The sequence below is a fragment of the Theropithecus gelada genome, chromosome 20, assembly GCF_003255815.1.
Source record: "Theropithecus gelada isolate Dixy chromosome 20, Tgel_1.0, whole genome shotgun sequence".
NCBI lineage: Eukaryota > Metazoa > Chordata > Mammalia > Primates > Cercopithecidae > Theropithecus > Theropithecus gelada.
In genome coordinates this window covers 47,332,195-47,352,244 of record NC_037688.1, presented here as the reverse complement: position 1 = coordinate 47,352,244, position 20,050 = coordinate 47,332,195, and the positions used below count along the sequence as shown (strand labels likewise).

Below are 20,050 nucleotides of genomic sequence, written 5' to 3'. Positions count from 1 at the left end.
AGAACAACGACCTGAGGACTGGATGGGTCTCCAGCGGCTGCCGAAACGACCACAAAATGGGTGCCTTACAACGGCAGAAATGTTCTCTCTCACCATTTTACAGGCCTGAAGTCAAAATCAAGCTGTCAGCAGGGCTGACTCCCTCTGGAGGCTTTAGGATAGAATTCCTTTTGCCTCCAGCTTCTGCTGGCTCTAACACAGCTTGTGTTACCTTAGCTCACGCTCCCTCGTCCCACTCTGCCTCTGTCTTTAGGCGGTCTTCTCTCCAGTGCGTTCATATCTAAGTTTCCCTCTTCTCATAAGGACACCAGTCATATTGGATTTAGAGTCCATGCCAACCCAGAACAACCTCATCTTATCTTGATTCTGTCTGGAAAAACTATTCCAAAAAAGTCCCAGGAATAGGCTCCAGGTGAATGTGAATTTGCAGGTGGAAGTTTGCAGCCCAAAACCTCCGCACACGGCTGTGGCCTTCTCACTCTCGTGGCTGGGTTCTGAGGGTATGTGTTAGTCTGTCCTCATGCTGCTGTAAACAGCTGCCTGAGGCTGGGTAATTTATAAAGAAAAAAGGTTTAATTGACTCACAGTTCCGCATGGCTGGGGAGGCCGCAGGAAACTCACAATCATGGCAGGAGACGTCTCCTCACAGAGCAACGGGAGAGACAACGAGTGCCAAGCAAAGGGGAGAACTCCTCATAAAACCATCAGATCTCGTTCCTTTCACTATCACGAGAACAGCATGGAGGAAGCTGCCCCCATGATTTAATTATCTCCACCTGGTCCTGCCCGTGACTTGTGGGATTACAATTCAAGATGAGATTTTGGGTGTGGACACAGCCAAACCATATCAGAGGCTAAGTATCTCAACACAAGGCCGGGGTGTGACGTGTTTATGATCTAGCCTTGGAATTCACTCCAGCTCTATTCCATGGGTTGAGGCAGGTGCAAAAACCGGCCCAGGTCCATGGGAGGAGAGCTAGGCCCACTGCTGATGGATGGGCTGGTGCCACCAAATTCAGGGAGGACGAAGGCAGGGCAGTTACCTCCACCCTCCTCCGCATCAGAAGAAGAAAAAAATAAAGGAGTTGAGGCTTACGAAGTTAGCTGCCCCGAGAACTGGTTGTGGACTCATGGTGGCACTGGACACCAAGGCTGGGTTCAGTAAACTGTAAGTAAAAGAACTCCCTGTCCAGAGGTGGCCACCTACATAGGGAGATCCACCGACTCCATTACAATTTTTTTTTTTTTTTTTTTTTTTTTTTTTTTTTTTTTGCAGACGGAGTCTCCTTCTGTCGCCCAGGCTGGAGTGTAGTGGCGCAATCTTGGCTCACTACAACCACAACCTCCGCCTCCCAGGTTCAAGTAAGTCTCCTGCCTCAGCCTCCCAAGTAGCTGGGATAACAGACATGAGCCACCACGCCTGGCTAATTTTTGTATTTTTAATAGAGACGGGGTTTCGCCATGTTGGCCAGGCTGGTCTCGAACTCCCGACCTCAGGTGATCTGCCTGCCTTGGCCTCTCAAAGTGCTAAGATTACAGGCATGAGCCACCGCGCCACGATCACAATATTTCTAAGATGCCAGCAGGGAACTAACTGCCAAATAAAAATTCTAAGAAAAAGCGGGTACCTCGCCGCCCAGGCCCAGAGAAAGTTTCAACAAACTTGGGCCTTGGTTTTGGTGGCCTGGAGAGGTGAGGGACACAGACGTGAAGGAGCAGAGCCTGTCCAAAGCGGGGGTGTGGGGTGGGGGGGGTCTCGGCTGGGACCTCCAAGGGTCTCCCTCATCCTCCTCTACTTCTGGGCAATGCGAGAAAGTGCCTTTAGCACAGAACAGAGGAACCCGAGCGAAGAAAACGTCCCCGGGAAGTCGTGGCCCAGATTTAGCCTGGATGGATCCGGGGCCCAGGTCAGCTTTTAGCTTAGAGAGGGGCGGCTTCGCCCTGCCTCAGAGACCCGCCCAGACGATGCTCTCAAGGGCGGCAGATGGCAAGTGCAGGAGGAGGCCGGGAAGCGGAGCCAGCAGAAATAGAATCTGAGGTCCCCGCACCCACCTGAGGCTGCTGTTTCAGACGAGGCTGAAAGGCTTGTGCTTGCGCCCACCTTCCGCGCCGCGGGCCCCTCCCGCAAGGGGATGGCCCCGCCCGACAGGGGAGGCCCGCCCCCGGGTCCGGCCAATCCCCGCCAGGTAGTGCAGGTGGCCCCGCCCCACAGGACGGCTCTTCCCAGGATCCAGCCAATCCCCGTCAGGTAATGCCCGCGGCCCCGCCCCACAGGGGACGAGCCCGCGCACCTGCTTCCTCGCGGCCGAGGCGCCCGGGGCTGGGTCCCCGTCTCGTGGGGAGGAGCGGCCCAGGCACAACGTTCACTGAGCGCCTGCCATGAGCCCGCAGCCCTCGACCCAGAGGCGTCGTGAACGGTATCGGTCCCGTAAGGGGACGGGCGACGCGGTGACAGGAGGCTCTCGGGGTGCCTCGCGCAGGTGCTCGGCCGGGCGGGACGCCTCCCCCTCCCTTGCTTCCACCAGGCCCCGCCCAGGCGCCCAGGCCCCGCCCCTCCGGAATTAGCCAGAGGCGGGGCCTGTGCCAAGCCCCGCCCCTAGCGTCACGGCCGCGGGCCCCGGGCGGAGCCGGCTCCCGGCGGAAGCGCGCGGCGCGCGGGGAGGCCCGAACTGAGCGGCGGCGGCTGGAGAGCGCTGGGGACAGACAGGTAGCGCCGTCACCCGCGGGGTCCGCAGCTCTGTCTGCCGGGCGAAGGGGCTCTGGTCGGGAGAGGGCTCAACGGGCGGAAGCGCGTGTCTAGAGAAGGGTGCGGTCGATAACCGGGGGCGCCCCTGGAAGGCCGAGGTACCCAGGCTGGAGGGAGGGGCTGGAGGTGCGGGGGCGCCCGGCTGGAGGGACCTGGATCGCTGGGTGGGCGGACAGCTGATGGGGCCGAGGTCTCCAGGGTAGGGGGTGCCCAAGGTACCGGGGGCGCCCAGCCGGTGGGGGCGGGGTCTCCAGGCTCGAGGGGTCCTGGGGACGCTGGGTGGGGGCTCGGGGAGAGAGCGGCTGGCGGGGCGCGGCCGTAGGTCCCTGACCCCCGCCCCCCGCAGGATGGGCAGCAGCTCGCTGTCCGAGGACTACCGCCTGTGCCTGGAGCGCGAGCTGCGACGGGGCCGCGCGGGCGTGTGCGGGGACCCCTCGCTGCGCGCGGTGCTCTGGCAGATCCTGGTGGAGGACTTCGACCTGCACGGGGCGCTGCAGGACGACGCGCTGGCGCTGCTCACCGACGGGCTGTGGGGCCGCGCCGACCTGGCGCCGGCGCTACGCGGCCTGGCCCGCGCCTTCGAGCTGCTGGAACTCGCCGCGGTGCACCTGTACCTGCTGCCCTGGAGGAAGGAGTTCACCACCATCAAGGTAGGCGCCAGGTCAGGAGGAGCTTGCCCCTCGTCCTGGCCTGCGGGTCGCGGGGCCGTCGACTATGGGGGACCACGCCTTTCGGGGGAGAGGTATCCTCAGTGCCCGGTGGCCTTCTCAAGGCTCCGAGCGCTGGGGGCTCGTGGGCGTGTGGGGGCACCCACTCCTAGGGCTGAGATCATGGGGTGGGCGAGGGCAGGCTGGGTGCTGCCTACGGGGTCCTGCCCTGAGAGCTTGCGTCAGTGTCTTCCCTAAGAGGCCTCGCGGCCCCAGTTGCCATGGAAATATTAGGAAAGGGACACAGAAGGGACTTGAGGTCCCGTGGTCATCCTAGTTCCTCTAGGATATGGGCCAATCCCATTTGCAGAGGACAGCAGATGGGTGCATCCCTGTGAAGTCTCAGGGCTGGCACAGACCTAGTGAACTCCTCGGCCTGGGGCCGGAGGCTGTGCCCAGGGCTGGAGGCTGTGCCCTAGGGCTGGCCTGGCCCCTCTAGGTGAGCTCCTGGCGGCAGGAGGGGGCAGGGCCGCCGGGAGCTCTGAGCTAATTCGGAAGAGTAGGAAGCCGATGACGTTACTGCGCACGTGGGCGAGCTACGCCTCCGCCGGTTGCCATGGCAGCGGCCGTCTCTCCGCGGCTCCCCGGGGACACCTGCTGGTCGGAGGGGCCAGGACTCTCATTCATGAGAGAGACGGACAGGCCCGCCCTTGAGGCCTCCCAGCGGGGCAGGGCAGGGGAATAACCGGCTTCAGTGCTGGGCAGCCCTGGTTTGGACCTAGTCCTGCTGCCTCCTGGCCGCGAGGCCTTGGCCAAGTTAGCTAATCTCAGCCCCTTTCCTCCCTTGAGACAGGGACACAAGAACAGTCCAGTTCATGGGGCCAGAGGAATGAATCGAAGCCCCGAGCTGAGTGCTGCAGGCCCTGGGTGCTCCACACATGGGCCGTGTCATGCCATTAGATGCTGGGAGTGCCTGAGTTAGGGAATCTTAGTCAGGAGACGCTCGCAGTGATTGTCCTGAGGTTCCTTTAGTTCTTCACTTAACTGTAAGCTAGAAAGCACTCACCCTTGGCCCAGCGCGGTGGCTTACGCCTGTAATCCCAGCACTTTGGGAGGCCGAGGTGGGCGGATCATGAGGTCAGGGGTTCGAGACCAGCCTAACCAACATGGTGAAACCCCATCTCTATTAAAAAATACAAAAATTAGCCAGGCGCGGTGGCTCACGCCTGTAACCCCAGCTACTCAGGAGGCTGAGGCAGGAGAATCACTTGAACCTGGGAGGTGGAGGTTGCAGTGAGCCAAGATTGTGCCATTGCACTCTAGCCTGGTGACAGCGAGACTTCGTCTCAAAGAAGAAAAAAAAGAAAGCACTCACCCTTCTGCTATCCCATGGCTGTCAGCCCAGTGCACAGACAGCCTCTGTAGGGCTCTGAAAACAGATGCTACACCCCCGTGGTGGAATACTACACAGTGGGGAAATGAATGCTACAGCTTCCGTCCTGATCTTCTAGAATATAATGGAAAAGAACAAAGTTCAGAACAACACGTTTAAGAGGCTACCTGTCTAGCTTTGGTTAGAAACCTTACAAAGAAAAGAGGTGAAAAAAAAACGGGGGTGGGCTACCTTATAAGAGGGGCAAACAAAATCTGTATGGGCAAATACATTCAAAACTAGATTAGGCCATCTCCACGGGTGAAGGGAGTAGTGGGAACCCAGAACAGTGGAATTGCTCAGTAAGCTCTTTAGTTTGTTCTGATTCGTGAGCCAGGTTAATGTATTAGTTGTTTTTTCCATTAAATTTTAAGAAATTCGGCCGGGCGTGGTGGCTCACACCTGTAATTCCAGCACTTGGGAGGCCAAGGCGGGGGGATCGTGAGGTTAAGAGATTAAGACCTTCCTGGTCAACATGGTGAAACCTCGTCTCTACTAAATATACAAAAATTAGCGGGGCGTGGTGGCGTGCACCTGTAATCCCAGCTACTCGGGAGGCTGAGGCAGGAGGATTGCTTGAACCTGGAAGGCAGAGGTTGTAGTGAGCTGAGATTGCACCACTGCACTCCAGACAGTGCACCAGTGGTCTGCACTTTTGAGACTCTGTCTCAAAAAAACAACAACAACAACAACAAATTCTCGTGTTTGGGCCTGGCCCAGACTGACTAAGCCTAGTCTCTGGGGTTGGGCCTGAGCATCAGAAGCTGCCAAGGCCTGAGCCGACAGATCCCGGACCCACTGTATCCTAGGGTCCGGCCTATGGGAGGGTGGGCAGCACTGACCAGGCCGCTCCCCTGCAGACATTCTCCGGGGGCTACGTGCACGTGCTGAAGGGTGTGCTCTCAGACGACCTCCTCCTGAAGAGCTTCCAGAAGATGGGCTACGTGCGCAGGGACAGCCACCGGCTCATGGTGACCGCCCTGCCCCCTGCCTGCCAGCTGGTGCAGGTGGCCCTGGGCTGCTTCGCTCTCCGGCTGGAGTGTGAGATCCTGGGCGAGGTGCTGGCCCAGCTGGGCACCAGTGTACTACCAGCTGAGGAGCTGCTGCAGGCACGGCGTGCCAGCGGGGACGTGGCTTCCTGTGTGGCCTGGCTGCAGCAGCGGCTGGCCCAGGATGAGGAGCCTCCACCCCTGCCCCCCCGAGGCTCCCCTGCTGCTTACAGGGCCCCACTGGACTTATATCGGGACCTGCAGGAGGACGAGGGGTCGGAGGACGCCAGCCTGTATGGGGAGCCGTCACCAGGTCCTGACTCGCCCTCGGCAGAGGTGGCCTACAGGCCGCCACTGTGGGAGCAGAGTGCCAAACTGTGGGGCACTGGGGGCCGGGCCTGGGAGCCCCCAGCTGAGGAGCTGCCACAGGCCAGCAGCCCACCCTATGGGGCCTTGGAGGAGGGGCTAGAACCAGAACCCTCCGCCTTCTCCTTCGTCTCTCTGCGCCGTGAGCTGAGTAGGCCTGGGGACCTGGCCACCCCTGAAAGCTCTGTAGGGGCCAGCCCGAGGCGTATTCGGGCAGAGGGGGTACCGGCCTCAGCCTACAGGTCTGTCTCTGAGCCCCCAGGCTACCAGGCACACAGCTGCCTGTCCCCTGGCGCCCTGCCCACCCTCTGCTGTGACACCTGTCGCCAGCTGCACGCTGCCCACTGTGCAGCCCTGCCCGCCTGCCGCCCGGGCCACTCGCTGCGTGTGCTGCTTGGCGACGCCCAGCGGCGCTTGTGGCTGCAGCGTGCACAGATGGACACTCTGCTCTACAGTAGTCCCGGGGCCCGGCCCTAGGCCAGTGGGGCCCCAGGTCAAGGGCTCTTGGGAGACAGCTCCCGTGGTGCTTTTCTCTTTGCTGGCGAGGGGTCTGGGCCTCTGGTCGCCTTGTCCCTGGGGGAGTTCTGGGCACAGCAGGGGGTTGAAGAGTCCAGGCCAACCCCTGCTGGAGGTGGGACTCTCTCCATGGAAAGCTCCAAGGGCAGCAGGCCTAAGCTGGCCCGCAGGCGGCTTTCCACATTTCCCCGCCCTCGGAACCCAGATGTCCACATGTGCTGGGCAGAGGGGTCCAGCCTGTTCCAGCCAGTGCCTGAACCTGTCTCTGAGAAGGACCCTGTGCCCCAAGGCCTGCGGCTCCGGGCCCGCTCCCTGCAGTATGGGGCTCAGGACTTGGTCCTCCATGTGTCCCAGGGATTCTCCACACGGGTGTCCTCAAGGGCCTGTTGGTGACACTGAGGTCCCCCCGCCAAGCTCTGCTGGGGCCGATCTGGGGGGCTCTGCTGGGTGCATGGCTGACCTGGCTTCGGGGACCGCAGCCCTCCCCTTGGGTGGCTCAGCAGCTGGGCCCACAGACAGGAAAGGACCTGACCTCAAACCAGATGTGGAGGTGCCCGAGAGCCGCAGGAACAGGCAGCAGTAGACGGCTGGGAAGGCCTGAGCGTCCCTGCTGCTGGGCGGAGGGGCTGTAGGCAGGACACCCAGGTGGCTGGGTCTTGGTCAGTCCAGTGGTAACGATGCCCCTCCCCTCCCCTTGGGTGCAGCCCACAGGCTGGAGAGAAGATGGCTCTGCCCTAACCTCGGGTCTGGCGAGGGAGGGGGCAGGGTGCATCCACTGGAAGCTGAGCCTGCTCTCCCTACCCTCCTCCCCACCCCCTTCCTCCCCAGCACACAGAGGGATGGTCAGCATCAGAGCACATTAAACGCTGGTGAAACCATGTCTGTTAAGAAAGCTTTTATCCAACAAGAGCCTACAGTTTTGCTCAGCATCTGAGCCATGACCCCCCGTTGGGGCCCCCGTGGGGAGCAGGGATATAGCTCAGCCCCCAGCCCAGGGCTCTTGGTGGTCTTGGGGCATCCTCAATTGTGGCTCCCACCCCACACCTTGTCCCTCCTGTCCTCATCTGGAGTCCTGCCAGGCCCACCTGGGGTCACCACAGCCGACTCATGCACAGGGCACCCCGGGCAACTGAGGGGGGATACAAAGGTCTTCTGGGCCCGCTGATCCCAGGCCAGCGTCCACCACAACTCGAAGACAGTGGGGGGACTGCAGCCGCCACTCCTCCCAAGAAGCAGTGGTCCCGTGCTTCCAGTACAGCGAGGAGGAGAGCCGCACGAGACCCCTCAGTGGTCCCATGTTTCCAACACAGCAGGACCCCTGCGGCCATGGATGGGGCCGCCAGACCCGCCCTTCCAGGGTGCCCCCGTGTCACCCTGCATCCATGCCCTGCCTGTTTTTGGGGGCAGTAGTGGGTTCAGGGCAGACAGTGGGAGGAAGTCAGTGGAGGAAGTCAGTCAAGGGGATGAGCTGGGTCCCAGGCACCTCGTCAGCTCCTAGCACCCTTCACGGACACCGCCGCCCGGAAGACATGGTGTGGGAATACAGGCGTATGCCAGGCCCACCGTCAGGGCTTACAGCGCTTGCTCTGGCCTTCGGAGGTGGCCGGGGCAGCCCGCTTGTTGCGGTGGTGGGGAAAGGTGGGCATGAGCTCCGGCTCACAGGCTGCAGGGAGAAGGGCGGCTCAGTGCTGGGCGGGGCAGAGCCCCAGATAGGGGAAGCAGGCCCAGGTCTGAGTCCAGCTCTGCCTCTGGACCTGGCCCTCGGCTGTCTGCACCTCCACATGACCCTGTCCTCTTACCCTAGAAAGGGGGTGCCTTCAGTGAGGGCACCAGGCCAATTCTCCACCACCCACCCCCGGCGAAACAGGCTCCCAGCCGTTTTTGCTCCCCGCAGAGCGAGTCTGAGGAACCCTGGACACTCACGTAGGGGCTTCTCCTTGAAGTAGGAGCTCTCCAGGCAGTCCCCGGCCGTCGCCCTGGAGGAGGCAGCCTGCATTAGTGCGACTCGTGAGTCCGGCTTCCTCATCTCCCACCCAGCTGAGCAGCTGTGATTGAAGTTCTCAAAGGAAGCCTGGTGGCCAGAAACCGCTGAGCGGCTGTGCCTGGGGAGCGGCCTCTCCGCCGCAGTGAGGCTGGGCTCTGGGAAACGGTCTCGACAGTGCGGGTGGTGGGGGCCCTGCCCCCCGGGCAGAGACAGCACCTTTTCTTAGGGTCGTACATGAACAGGAAGTGCAGCAGACGCAGACCGGCCTCCGAGAGCCACGGGAACTTGTGCTTCAGGTTGTTGTAGGGCTGCTTCCGGAGACTGTACTGGCCGACCAGCGGCAGCTTGGAAAAGCCCTATGGGAGGCAGGAGCTGAGGCACAGAGGGCATGGGCACGGGCAGGGGGCTGCGGGTCTGCCCAGGACACCCACCGGCCAGATGTTCTCACTGGGCGTCCCCAGCAGCTGCACGATCAAGTCGATCTGGTGGATCTCAGAAGTGCCAGGGAGAAGGGGCTTGTGGGCCAGCAGCTCGGCCAGGATGCAACCCACGGCCCTGCGGAGAACAGCGGACCTCACTGCGGCCAGACCTCTGCTGACCCCGCCAGCGCGAGGCACGCTGGGTCAGGGACACTGTGAAGGATAGGCAGGGACCACTGGCTCCCCACGCGGGCCCCGCAGGCCTCCCGGGGTGACAAGGGCAGGGGCAGGCGTGCCTCCTGCAGACCTCTGTGCTCCACAGCAAGCTAAGTTCTCACACCTCCTCCTGGGTTCCCAGGCTCAGGCCCACCTCCCTGGGAGTGGGAGGCTGGCAAAGACCCCACTGCAGTCCTGCCCCTCCCTGAGGCTGAGCTCAGGAACCAGGTGCCCCAGCTCCCGTCCCAGCCCTTCCAGAGGACCCGGGAGCAGTAACCGCTCCTCACCACATGTCGATGCTGGTGGTCTGCGTGGTGGTTCCCAACAGCAGTTCGGGGGCTCGGTACCTGCACAAAGCGGCACCCACCTCAGTACGGCCGGCTCCTCTCCCCCAGCCCAGGCCTCCACAGGACACAGCCTCCCTGAGAGCCTGTGGTGACCTGGAAACCTGTCCCAACTGGGACCACCCTCTGCCCCAAGCCCTGCAGATCTAGATGGCGCACACAGCAACGGCTGCCGGTGGCGGCACGTGCAGCGGCGTCCTGAGAGTCGCAGGGACCACAGACCCTCAGCACACAGCCACACCAGCCACCACCAACCTGTTCTCAGATGGGGACGACACGACATGTGGCGTCCTGACCTGTGTCTGACCAACTCTGATGTTCAGCCCTTGCTAAGCATGACCCTGTCTGGCTGAAAGTATCCAAGAGGAAGAACCAGGGAAAGCTGCCCGTCCTTCAGTCTGGAAGCGGTCTTCCCTCCAGAGACGGTTTCCCGGCCGCAGTGCGTTTCTGGCTCTCAGGGCGAGGTGTGTCTCAGCTAGGCAGGTTCCTTGACGCCACTGAGCCCGGCTCTCACCATTTTGTGGGACAGCCCTGCTGTGTCCTGGAGGCTGTCCTAGACCCAGCGTTTATGAGTTTGCACAAACCCTATAGCTTAACATTCCCAAGGCCATTTGCAGCTTCAGCCTGACGTCGCAAGGAGCCCTCCACCAGGCAGGCCTGGTCCCCAGGGGCCACCACGCTTCAGAAGGACTTACCAGAGAGTGACCACCTTAGGGGTCATTGGCTTTACTGGGACGCCATAGGCCCGGGCCAAGCCGAAATCCGCTGTAGCAGAAAGGGGAGTGTGTGTCACCAAGTGAGAGCTGACAATCTAGGGACAGGGCCTGGCACAAGTTGCACCCACCTGTCTTCACACAGCCCTTGTCAGTCATGAGCAAGTTGGAAACCTTCAGGTCCCTGTGATAGAAAAACAGTGGCAGGTGGTTCCCAGAGGGCGAGGGTCACCGGGGGATAAGACCTCTCCCACAGCACCGATGTCCATAGACTTCCTGCACATTTCCTCATGTTTGGGCTTTTTAGTATCTTTTTTTTTTTTGAGACAGAGTCTCGTACTGTTGCCCAGGCTGGAGTGCAATGGCGCGATCTCGGCTCACTGCAAGCTCCACCTCCTGGTTCATGCCATTCTCCTGCCTCAGCCTCCTGAGCGGCTGGGACTACAGGCACCCGCCACCAAGCCCAGCTAATTTTTTTTTTATTTTTAGTAGAGACGGGGTTTCACCGTGTTAGCCAGGATGGTCTCAATCTCCTGACCTCATGATCCGCCCGCCTCGGCCTCTCAAAGTGCTGGGATTACAGGCATGAGCCACCGCGCCTGGCCTAGTATCTTTATAATTTTTTTTTTCATGAACCCATACATGCTCTTAATGTTTGAGCCTTTTAAAAATGGGAGTGCATGACCAGGCACGGTGGCTCTCACCTGTAATCCCAGCACTTTGGGAGGCCGAGGTGGGTGGATCACTTGAGCCCAGGTGTTTGAGACCAGCCTGGGCAACACAGAGAGACCCCTTCTCTGTTTCAGAATAAAACACAAATGGAGTGGGCAGTGGGCAGCTGCTGCAGCTGGGAACCCTTGAGCTTTTAGTAACTTTCCATAGGAGGCAGCAGAGTCAGGCCTCAGCGGAATCTGTGCTTCCGACTCTGGCAAGCTGTCACCCACCTGTGGATGATGAAGTTCCTGTGCAGATACTGGAGGCCCCGGAGCACCTGCAGCACGATGCACTTGACCTGTGTAGAGGGTCAGAGGTGCCAGTCAGGCTGAGCCTGCAGGGAAGCCCGGCCCGGCCCTGCCACACCCACAGTGGCCAGCAGGACTGGCAGTCACAACAGCCCAGGAAACCAGTGCCCTCGCAAGGCTCTCGGCCCCGGGGCCGCATGCTCCCACCAGATGCCCCCACCACAGGAATTCTACCTCACTGAAGCTCACTGACACACTGGGAGGCGGAGGCAGAGGCAGCAGCAGCTCTGCAAATCCCCAGGTGGCCCTGTTTTGTTATAAATGTGCACAAGGGCCCATGAAGCCCATTCCCCCACCCCAGGCCCTCTGCCACACACCTGGGCCTCCGAGAAGGGTGTTGGCATATTCTCCAGGAGGCTGGCCAGGTCCTGCTCACAGTAACCCATCACCAGGAAGATGCTAGAAGAAACAGAAGATGCATACCACCCTCCGGCCTTCTAAGGGGTCAAAGTGGACCCTCCCCTGCTGCAGGAGGGGACATGGGCAGGACAACCTGTGTCCGCCTCTGACAACGGGCTGGGCCAGGCAGTGAGGTGGGGCCATCTCTTCTCTGACAACCTCGTGCCCAGTGACACTCAGTCCTCACTCTGTGCGACACCTCTAGCCCAAGATACATGCTCCCTGGGGCCCGATGCACAGAGCAGGAGACCGCGTACCTCTCCAGGTGGTTCCCCACAACCACCTCCTTCAGCTCCACGATGTTGGGGTGACGCAGGCGGAGCAGCAGTGTGATCTCCCGCAGGCTGCTGATGGGGATGCCTGGGGAGGGAGGCGGCCTCAGCGAGCCCCACCCCAGTGATGACGGGGATGCCCCGACCCCAGCCACTCCCGGGGCTTCATGGACACCTGATGCCAGTCGCTGCAGCTGTCCCCACCTCAGGGAGGATCAGGGCGACCCCAATAAGCACTTTTAACTCTTTCTTGACCAAATACGCATCAGCACCTCTAGCCACCATGGACATCCGTCTGGGGCGTGGCAGGGCCCTGCCTACACAGGCAGGTGCTGGGGGTGGAGGGGACAGCAGAGCTGAGCCTGCAGGGAGAGGGGCTCACCAGACAGTAGGGGGAAGAGGGGATGGAGACCGCACAGCCCTCCCGGCAGACAGCTGAGGCCGCGTGTGGACCTGGGGGTGACGCGCTGGGCCACGCCAGAACCCGCCCAGAGGATGGCCCCCTACAGCCACCGTGCAGTCGCTCTGAGGAAACTTCAGGTAACTCACACCTTTCTGCCTCCTCCCAGTGTGGGGTCCCAGCACCCCATCCTCCTGCTCACCATCCTCCTCCTTGTCACACCTTTCTGCCTCCTCCCAGCGTGGGGTCCCAGCACCCCATCTTCCTGCTCACCATCCTCCTCCTTGTCACACCTTTCTGCCTCCTCCCAGCGTGGGGTCCCAGCACCCCATCTTCCTGCTCACCATCCTTCTCCTTGTCCATCCGTACCTTCTTCAGCGCGACAATCTCATCTGTCTGGGTGTCCCGGGCCCGATCTGCAATGGAAACGCGTCGGTGACGACGTCCATCTCGATGCCCCTCGTGGGCCCCCTAGTGCTGCACAGGAACCTCTCCGTGAGCCACAGGGGTCCCCGTTCTCTCCTCTGACAATCTCCTGCCCGTGACACTCAATCCTCACTCTGTGCAACGCCTGCAGCCCGAGACACCTGCTCCCTGGGGGGGGTTTCCTCATTCGAACTGCGCAGGGGGTGCCCAGCTTTGCTCTGTGCTGGACCCTGGCCTCCAGCCACTCAGTTCTGTGGCTCCAGGCTCTCCCTGTGCGCCTCCTCGGCACGCAGATCACAGCTTTGAGCTCTTGTAATGTCCTAAAAGCAAGTAAGGTACTCTATGTAGAAAAAGTGAACCTTATTTTGTGTGAAGATGGCTCTACACAACACCGTGCCAATGTGTGCAGCTTCCAGAATGATCTACGCCAATTTCACAGCTGTTATGAGCTTCAGTTGTGTGTGGTGGTTTTGGTTTTTTTGAGACAGGGTCTCCCTCTGTTGCCAAGGCTGGGGTGCGGTGGCACAATCACAGCTCACTGCAGCCTCAAACTCCTAGGCTTCGCCGGGTACAGTGGCTCACACCTGTAATCCCAGTGCTTTGGGAGGCTGAGGCAGGAGGATCATTTGAGCCCAGAAGTTCAAGACCAGCCCGGGCAACATAGGGAGATCCCATCTCTACCAAAAATAAAAAAATCAGCCAGGTGTGATTCTGTACTCTTGTGGTCCCAGATACTCAGGAGGCTGAGGTGGGAGGATCACTTGAGCCTGGGAGGTCGAGGCTGCAGTGAGCTGTGGTGATGCCACTGCACTCCAGCCTGGGCAACAGAGCAAAACCCATCTCAAAAACAAACAAACAAGAAAAACCACCTGGGCTCAGGTGACCCCTCCAGAGTTGCTGAGGTTATAGACATGAGCATCGTGTCCAGCTCCTGCCGCTTCTGGAAAGTTCTGTATTTGATTTCTCTGACAGTTCTCTCTACTCTGCGTGACACATTTGGTTTATGGGCATTAGCAACTGGACGCTTCCGTTTATCCAGAAATGGTGTAACGTTTGTGATGACTACACCAGGAATTAAAGTTGCGAACAAGTTTCTGCCCTGGTTTAGAGTACAGGGTCTGAGTCCCATCCAGCCCAACGCAGCTGCTGCTTCGACAGTCTCATCCCACACTGTCACAGCCACGAGCTGCGGCTACACGCTCTGGCCTTGGCCACTCACACACAATGCCGTAGGTACCCTCTCCAATGCGGTTCAGCTTCTCAAACTCCTTCACACTGCGGCATCGTCCCAGCTGAAAAAGAACGGTGTTGCCAGTGTGGAAATCTGGCAGCTGATGGAACAACTGAGGAAATTTCAAATGGAATTTGTACCAGGGAGCCCACTCACGTCTTGCTCACCAAGCAGAAAGGCAACCACATGCTCGGGCCGGTTTTTTTTTTTTTTTTGAGACGGAGTCTCACTCTGTCACCCAGGCTGGAGTGCAGTGGCGTGATCTTGGTTCACCGCAAGCTCCTCCTCCCGGGTTCCCGCCATTCTCCTGCCTCAGCCTCCCGAGGAGCTAGGACTACAGACACCCACCACCCTCCCCAGCTAATTTTTTTTTTTTTTGTATTTTTACTAGAGACGGGGTTTCACTGTGTTAGCCAGGATGGTCTCAATCTCCCCTGACCTCATGATCCGCCCGCCTCAGCCTCCCAAGGTGCTGGGATTACAGGCGTGAGCCACCACGCCCGGACTTTTTTCTTTTTTTGAGACTGAGTCTCGCTCTGTTGCCCAGGCTGGAGTGCAGTGGCAAGATCTTGGTTCACTGTAAGCTCCACCTCCCAGGTTCAGGTGATTCTCCAGCATCAGCCTCCTGAGTAGCTGGGACTACAGGCACGTGCCACAACCGGCCAATTTTCTATTTTTAGTAGAGACGGGGTTTCACCATGTTGGCCAGGATGGTCTCGATCTCCTGATTGTCATGCACGTCCGTGTGAAGAGACCACCAAACAGGCTTTGTGCGAGCAATAAAGCTTTTTAATCACCTGGGTGCGGGCGGGCTGAGTCCGAAAAGAGTCAGCGAAGGGCGATAAGGGTGGGGCTGCTTTATAGGATTTGGGTAGGTAAAGGAAAATTACAGTAGAAAAGGGGTTGTTCTCTGGTGGGCAGGAGTGGGGGTCACAAGGCGCTCAGTGGGGGAGTTTTTCAGCCAGGATGAGCCAGGAAAGGGAATTTCACAAGGTAATGTCATCACTTAGGGCAAGGACCAGCCATTTTCACTTCTTTTGTGATTTTTCAGTTACTTCAGGCCATCTGGGCGTATAGGTGCAAGTCACGGGATGCAATGGCTTGACTTGGGCTCAGAGGCCTGACACTGATTCACCCGCCTCGGCCTCCCAGAGTGCTCGGATTACAAGCGTGAGCCACCGTGCCTCGCCTCTTGGGTTTTTCTGATGAGAAAAGGTGGTGACGATACTGGGCCAATGCTTTGCAAGAAATATCAGAGGCGGCCACTCAGATACTCCCTTTCAATCCCATGTTCAAAACTACATCTGCGGCAGAGGCTGCTGTCCCAGCATCCCTATGTCGCTACCTCCGGTAAGATATGAAACGCTACCCAGTGGCATGTGGCCTTGGGATGTGAGCTGAAGGGACTGTGACTTCCAGGTGAAAGGAAGCGTTCACCTCTCCTCGCCTCAGTGACGGGAAGACAAACTGAACCAGAACGCCTGGCCCACCGGTGCAAAACAACTGCTTCTCTCCAGAATGTTGGGGGGGTGAAGAAAGGCGTCATCTTCAGGCCCTGTATTTCGGGGTCTCTGTCCTAGTAGAGTCTGTGCCGTTCTCCATGGATCTAAGAAGCACATGTAGGCGGGGGGGACGTGGCTCATGCCTGTAATCCCAGCACTTTGGGAGGCCGAGACGGGCAGATCACGAGGTCAGGAGATCGAGACCATCCTGGCTAATGCGGTGAAACCCCGTCTCTACTAAAAAAAATACAAAAAACTAGCCGGGCGAGGTGGCGGGGCCTGTAGTCCCAGCTACTCGGGAGGCTGAGGCAGGAGAATGGCGTAAACCCGGGAGGCGGAGCTTGCAGTGAGCTGAGATCCGGCCACTGCACTCCAGCCTGGGCAACAGAGGGAGACTCCGTCTCAAAAAAAAAAAAAAAAAAAAAAAAAGAAGCACAGAAAAGAGAAGAAAAGAAAAAGAAAAGTTGCTATTTAACACAATTGACTTGCCCTGGAATTCCTTCCTGGGTGAAGCCAAGAACCCTTCNGAGCCCCCCTCAAAAAAAAAAAAAAAAAAAAAAAAAAGAAGCACATGTAGGCGGGGGGGACGTGGCTCATGCCTGTAATCCCAGCACTTTGGGAGGCTGAGGCGGGCAGATCACGAGGTCCGGAGATGGAGACCATCCTGGCGAACATGGTGAAACCCCATTAACTCTATTAAAAATATGAAAAAATTAGCCGGGCGTGGTGACAGGCACCTGTAGTTCCAGCTACCCGGGAGGCTGAGGCAGGAGAATGGCGTGAACCCGGGAGGTGCAGCTTGCAGTGAGCCAAGACTGCGTCACTGCACTCAAGCCTGGGTGACAGAGCGACTCCGTCTCCAAAAAAAAAAAAGAAAAAAGCACATGTACCAAAGTTTGAAACCTCACGGCCCCATATCCCGGCTTCCCTTCTCTTAACCCTCAGTCTCAAACCTGGGCTCAAGCAATCCTCCCACTTCAGCCTCCCAGACTGCTGAGATTACAGGTGTGAGCCACTGGCTGGCCTTTGTTCTCATTCTGATTCTTTCCTGACACCTGGAGACCGAGTCAGAAGCATCTGGCCTGGCACTCACTGATGGCCTAGCCTCAACCTCCCTTTCCTGCCTTAATCCCCCTTCTCACATCCTCTGCTTGTGCTCTTCTCCACACCCTTCTTATTTCTGGGTGTCCAAATCCTTGTCACATTTCCTGAACTCAAAGAAAGGCCATGCCAGGCCGGATGCGGTGGCTCACGCCTGTAATTCCAGCACTTCGGGAGGCCAAGGCGGGAAAATCACTTGAGCCCAGGAGGCTGACGATGCACCGAGCCCTGATCATGCCACTACATACTAGCCTGGGCGAGAGCGCGAGACTCTGTCTCAAAAAAAAAAGGGTAAGGCCAAATCACTACTTCACCCGAGTCCAGCACGGAACTCAACGCGGTGAGCGCCTGCTGCGCGTCTGAATGAGCCAAGTGTGGCTCCTGTTGTCATCCAGCCACGATCTGTTAATGATTCTTACTGAACACGTGGCTTGTCCTCTCAGAGCACCAGCCAGCAGTTAAAACACAAACCAGCGGCCAAAGTTCAAGCCTGTCCGCCCCCACCAGCCGTGCACCTGGGCGACATCGCCCAACGCCCCGAGGCTCCCTCCTGGTCTCTGCAGACAGAGGCACCGGCACCTCTGCAAGGGCCGCGCGCCAGGGCTCGCGTGAAGCCGCCAGGCAGCGCCGGAGCCCGCTCGATGCAGCCCGACCCCAGCGGGAGCCTTCAAGCCCCAACTCGTCGCGCGAGTAAATTTTTCCCAGAAGCAAGCGGCTCGCGGCTCAGCCTGCAAAGCCCGGCCCGGGCGCTGAGCTGGAGCCCGGAGCCTGCTCTTCCCACGGCGCGGGCCCGTCTCTCTGCGGGCGCGAGGCATCCCCGAGCCCGCCCCGGCCCCCCGAGATCTCCGGGGACCGCCCGTCCGAGTCCCGAGCCCGCCCCGCCCTCCGCCCCCGCCGCGGGGAACTCTGGGACTGTCGCTCCGGCCCGTGCCGGAAGCTTCGGCGCGGCAGCGCGACACGAGACTCCCCAGTTCCGGCCAAGCAGTGCCGCTAGCGAAGCGCGCAGAGCTGCCCGGGTGGCCCCCCGCGCACCCTGTGTTCCGGAGGCACCGTGAAGAAGCCCTCCTTACGAATACACTTCAGGCGGATCTGCTCCGACTCTAGGTCTGGCTCCGCCATGCCCAGCGCTGGCCACGCCTCCTGTGCGCGCAGGCGCAGACGCGGACGGCCCCGCGGCGCGTGCGCGAAAGCTCCTTTCCGGGCTTCCTCTCCTTACCAACGGTTACCAAGAGACGCTCCCGCGGGTCCGCCCTAGGCGCTCAGCCCCAGGGACCCGCTCCGACTGCTGCAGTTCGGGCCTTATTTTAGGGTGAAGCCCGGGCACCCGACCCGGCTGCGCCGTAGTGGGAGGCCACGGCGATTATTCAGATGAAGGTCTTCCAGGTGAGATGGGGTCCCCCAGGTAAGAGGGTCCTCCAGGTGGGAGTCCTTCATATGGCGAGGTCCTCTAGGTGGGGGTGAGAGGGTCCTCCAGGTAAGAGTCCTCCAGGTAAGAGGGTCCTCCAGGTAAGAGGGTCCTCCAGGTGAGAGGGTCCCCCAGGTTAGGGGTCCTCCAGGTCAGAGAGTCCCCCAGGTGAGAGGGTCCTCCAGGTGAGAGGCTCCCCCAGGTTAGGGGTCCTCCAGGTAAGAGGGTTCTCCAGGTGAGAGGGTCCCCCAGGTGAGGGGTCCTCCAGGTGAGAGGGTCCCCCAGGTTAGGGGTCCTCCAGGTAAGAGGGTCCTCCAGGTAAGAGGGTCCTCCAGGTGAGGGGTCCTCCAGGTCAGAGGGTCCTCCAGGTCAGAGGGTCCTCCAGGTCAGAGGGTCCCCCAGGTGAGAGGGTCCTCCAGGTCAGAGGGTCCTCCAGGTCAGAGGGTCCCCCAGGTGAGAGGGTCCTCCAGGTCAGAGGGTCCCCCAGGTGAGAGGGTCCCCCAGGTTAGGGATCCTCCAGGTCAGAGGGTCCCCCAGGTGAGAGGGTCCCCCAGGATAGGGATCCTCCAGGTCAGAGGGTCCCCCAGGTGAGAGGGTCCCCCAGGTTAGGGATCCTCCAGGTCAGAGGGTCCCCCAGGTCAGAGGGTCCCCCAGGTCAGAGGGTCCTCCAGGTGAGAGGGTCCCCCAGGTGAGAGGGTCCCCCAGGTGAGAGGGTCCCCCAGGTGAGAGGTGAAGGTGAAGGTCCTCCAGGTGAGGGTCAGGTCACTTGGTCCAGGGTTGTGGGCTTCAGCACGCATTTGGGTGCCTCCTCTGTGTTCAGGACATGGGGACTCCGGGAGACTGAAGGAAACAAGCGCTGATGTCGATGCCGTCAAGTTCTGTGACAGAAATAAGCAGCAGCAAGTGAAAGACAGGAGAGAAGCTCCGTTGAGGGGTGGCATTTAAGCTTAGCTTCTGGGCGGGAAGGGGCAGCTCTGTCAGCATTCCCTAACAAGGTGCTGCAAAGTAGATGCCTCCCCTCACTCATGGAAGACCTGGCCTCTGAAGCTGATAGAAGCCATTCTCGGCCGGGCGCGGCGGCTCCCGCCTGTCATCCCAGCACTTCGGGAGGCCGAGACGGGCGGATCACGAGGTCAGGAGATCGAGACCATCCTGGCTAACATGGTGAAACCCCGTCTCTACTAAAAATACAAAAAACTAGCCGGGCGTGGTGGCGGGCGCCTGTAGTCCCAGCTACTCGGGAGGCTGAGGCAGGAGAATGGCGGGAACCCGGGAGGCGGAGCTTGCAGTGAGCTGAGATCCGGCCACTGCACTCCAGCCTGGGCGACAGAGCGAGACTCCGTCTCAAAAAAAAAAAAAAAAAAGAAGCCATTCTCACAGGCACCTTCCTCTTCAATCTCACAACCCAGCCCTGGAAGGTGGAGAAAGAAAAGTCGACGTGGAACGTTTAGGAAGTGCCGTTGGTCCAGGTCCAGGATCAGGGGCAGCCAGCATGTCCACTAATCTGGCTTCACTGTTGAAATCCAGTTGAGCAAGCAGGGCCTAAACCACTGCCCACTGCTGAGACCAGCTCGGTCGTGGAGACCCTAACCCAGCGGCACTAGAGGAATTAAAGACACACACACAGAAATACAGGGTGTAGAGTGGGAAATCAGGGGTCTCACGGCCTTCAGAGCTGAAAGCCTCGAACAAAGATTTACCCACATATTTATTGACAGCAAGTCAGTGATGAGCATTGTTTCTATAGATTATAGATTAACTAAAAGCATTTCTTACAGGAAATAAAAGGATAGGCCAAAATAAAGGGATGGGTCTGGCTAGTTATCTGCAGCAGGAGCACGTCCTTAAGGCACAGATCGCGCATGCTAAGTTCAGGAACGCCTCTGAGCGGTTTTCCTCCCTGGATGAGCCTCATTCCAG

At 59.5% G+C, this 20,050-nt stretch overlaps 2 protein-coding genes across 4 annotated transcripts; one reads left to right on the top strand and one right to left on the bottom strand.

The window, feature by feature from the left end:
* The first annotated feature begins 2,637 nt into the window (after positions 1–2,637).
* Positions 2,638–7,574, top strand: SPATA2L (spermatogenesis associated 2 like). Of its 2 annotated transcripts, none has more exons than XM_025369507.1 (3): positions 2,638–2,707; positions 3,093–3,396; positions 5,686–7,574. In XM_025369507.1, exons 2-3 carry the CDS (start codon positions 3,094–3,096, stop codon positions 6,655–6,657), a joined length of 1,275 nt encoding a protein of 424 aa, XP_025225292.1. In that variant the 5' UTR covers positions 2,638–2,707; position 3,093; the 3' UTR covers positions 6,658–7,574. The 2 variants fall into 2 exon arrangements, with proteins under 2 accessions (XP_025225292.1, XP_025225293.1); XM_025369508.1 differs by having other exon boundaries at positions 2,643–2,844.
* Positions 7,575–7,576: 2 nt separating this feature from the next.
* CDK10 (cyclin dependent kinase 10) lies at positions 7,577–17,919 on the bottom strand. 2 transcript variants are annotated; one of them, XM_025369505.1, is made up of 13 exons: positions 17,758–17,919; positions 14,111–14,183; positions 12,810–12,881; positions 12,051–12,153; positions 11,712–11,793; positions 11,317–11,384; positions 10,504–10,556; positions 10,355–10,424; positions 9,603–9,662; positions 9,112–9,235; positions 8,897–9,036; positions 8,620–8,672; positions 7,577–8,359 (listed from the first exon to the last, which is right to left on the bottom strand). In XM_025369505.1, exons 1-13 carry the CDS (start codon positions 17,842–17,844, stop codon positions 8,262–8,264), a joined length of 1,083 nt encoding a protein of 360 aa, XP_025225290.1. In that variant the 5' UTR covers positions 17,845–17,919; the 3' UTR covers positions 7,577–8,261. The 2 variants fall into 2 exon arrangements, with proteins under 2 accessions (XP_025225290.1, XP_025225291.1); XM_025369506.1 differs by having other exon boundaries at positions 17,796–17,918.
* Between the last annotated feature and the right edge of the window lie 2,131 nt (positions 17,920–20,050).

Excerpts from the sequence above, each read along its gene's own strand:
- SPATA2L (XM_025369507.1), top strand. The coding sequence starts at position 3,094 with ATGGGCAGCAGCTCGCTGTCCGAGGACTACCGCCTGTGCCTGGAGCGC. Across the intron at positions 3,397-5,685 it reads AGGAGTTCACCACCATCAAG|ACATTCTCCGGGGGCTACGT; the intron begins GTAGGCGCCAGG and ends GCTCCCCTGCAG.
- CDK10 (XM_025369505.1), bottom strand. The coding sequence starts at position 17,844 with ATGGCGGAGCCAGACCTAGAGTCGGAGCAGATCCGCCTGAAGTGTATT. Across the intron at positions 9,663-10,354 it reads CCTAAGGTGGTCACTCTCTG|GTACCGAGCCCCCGAACTGC; the intron begins GTAAGTCCTTCT and ends CGCTTTGTGCAG. Across the intron at positions 9,236-9,602 it reads ACCACCAGCATCGACATGTG|GGCCGTGGGTTGCATCCTGG; the intron begins GTGAGGAGCGGT and ends TGTTCTCCGCAG.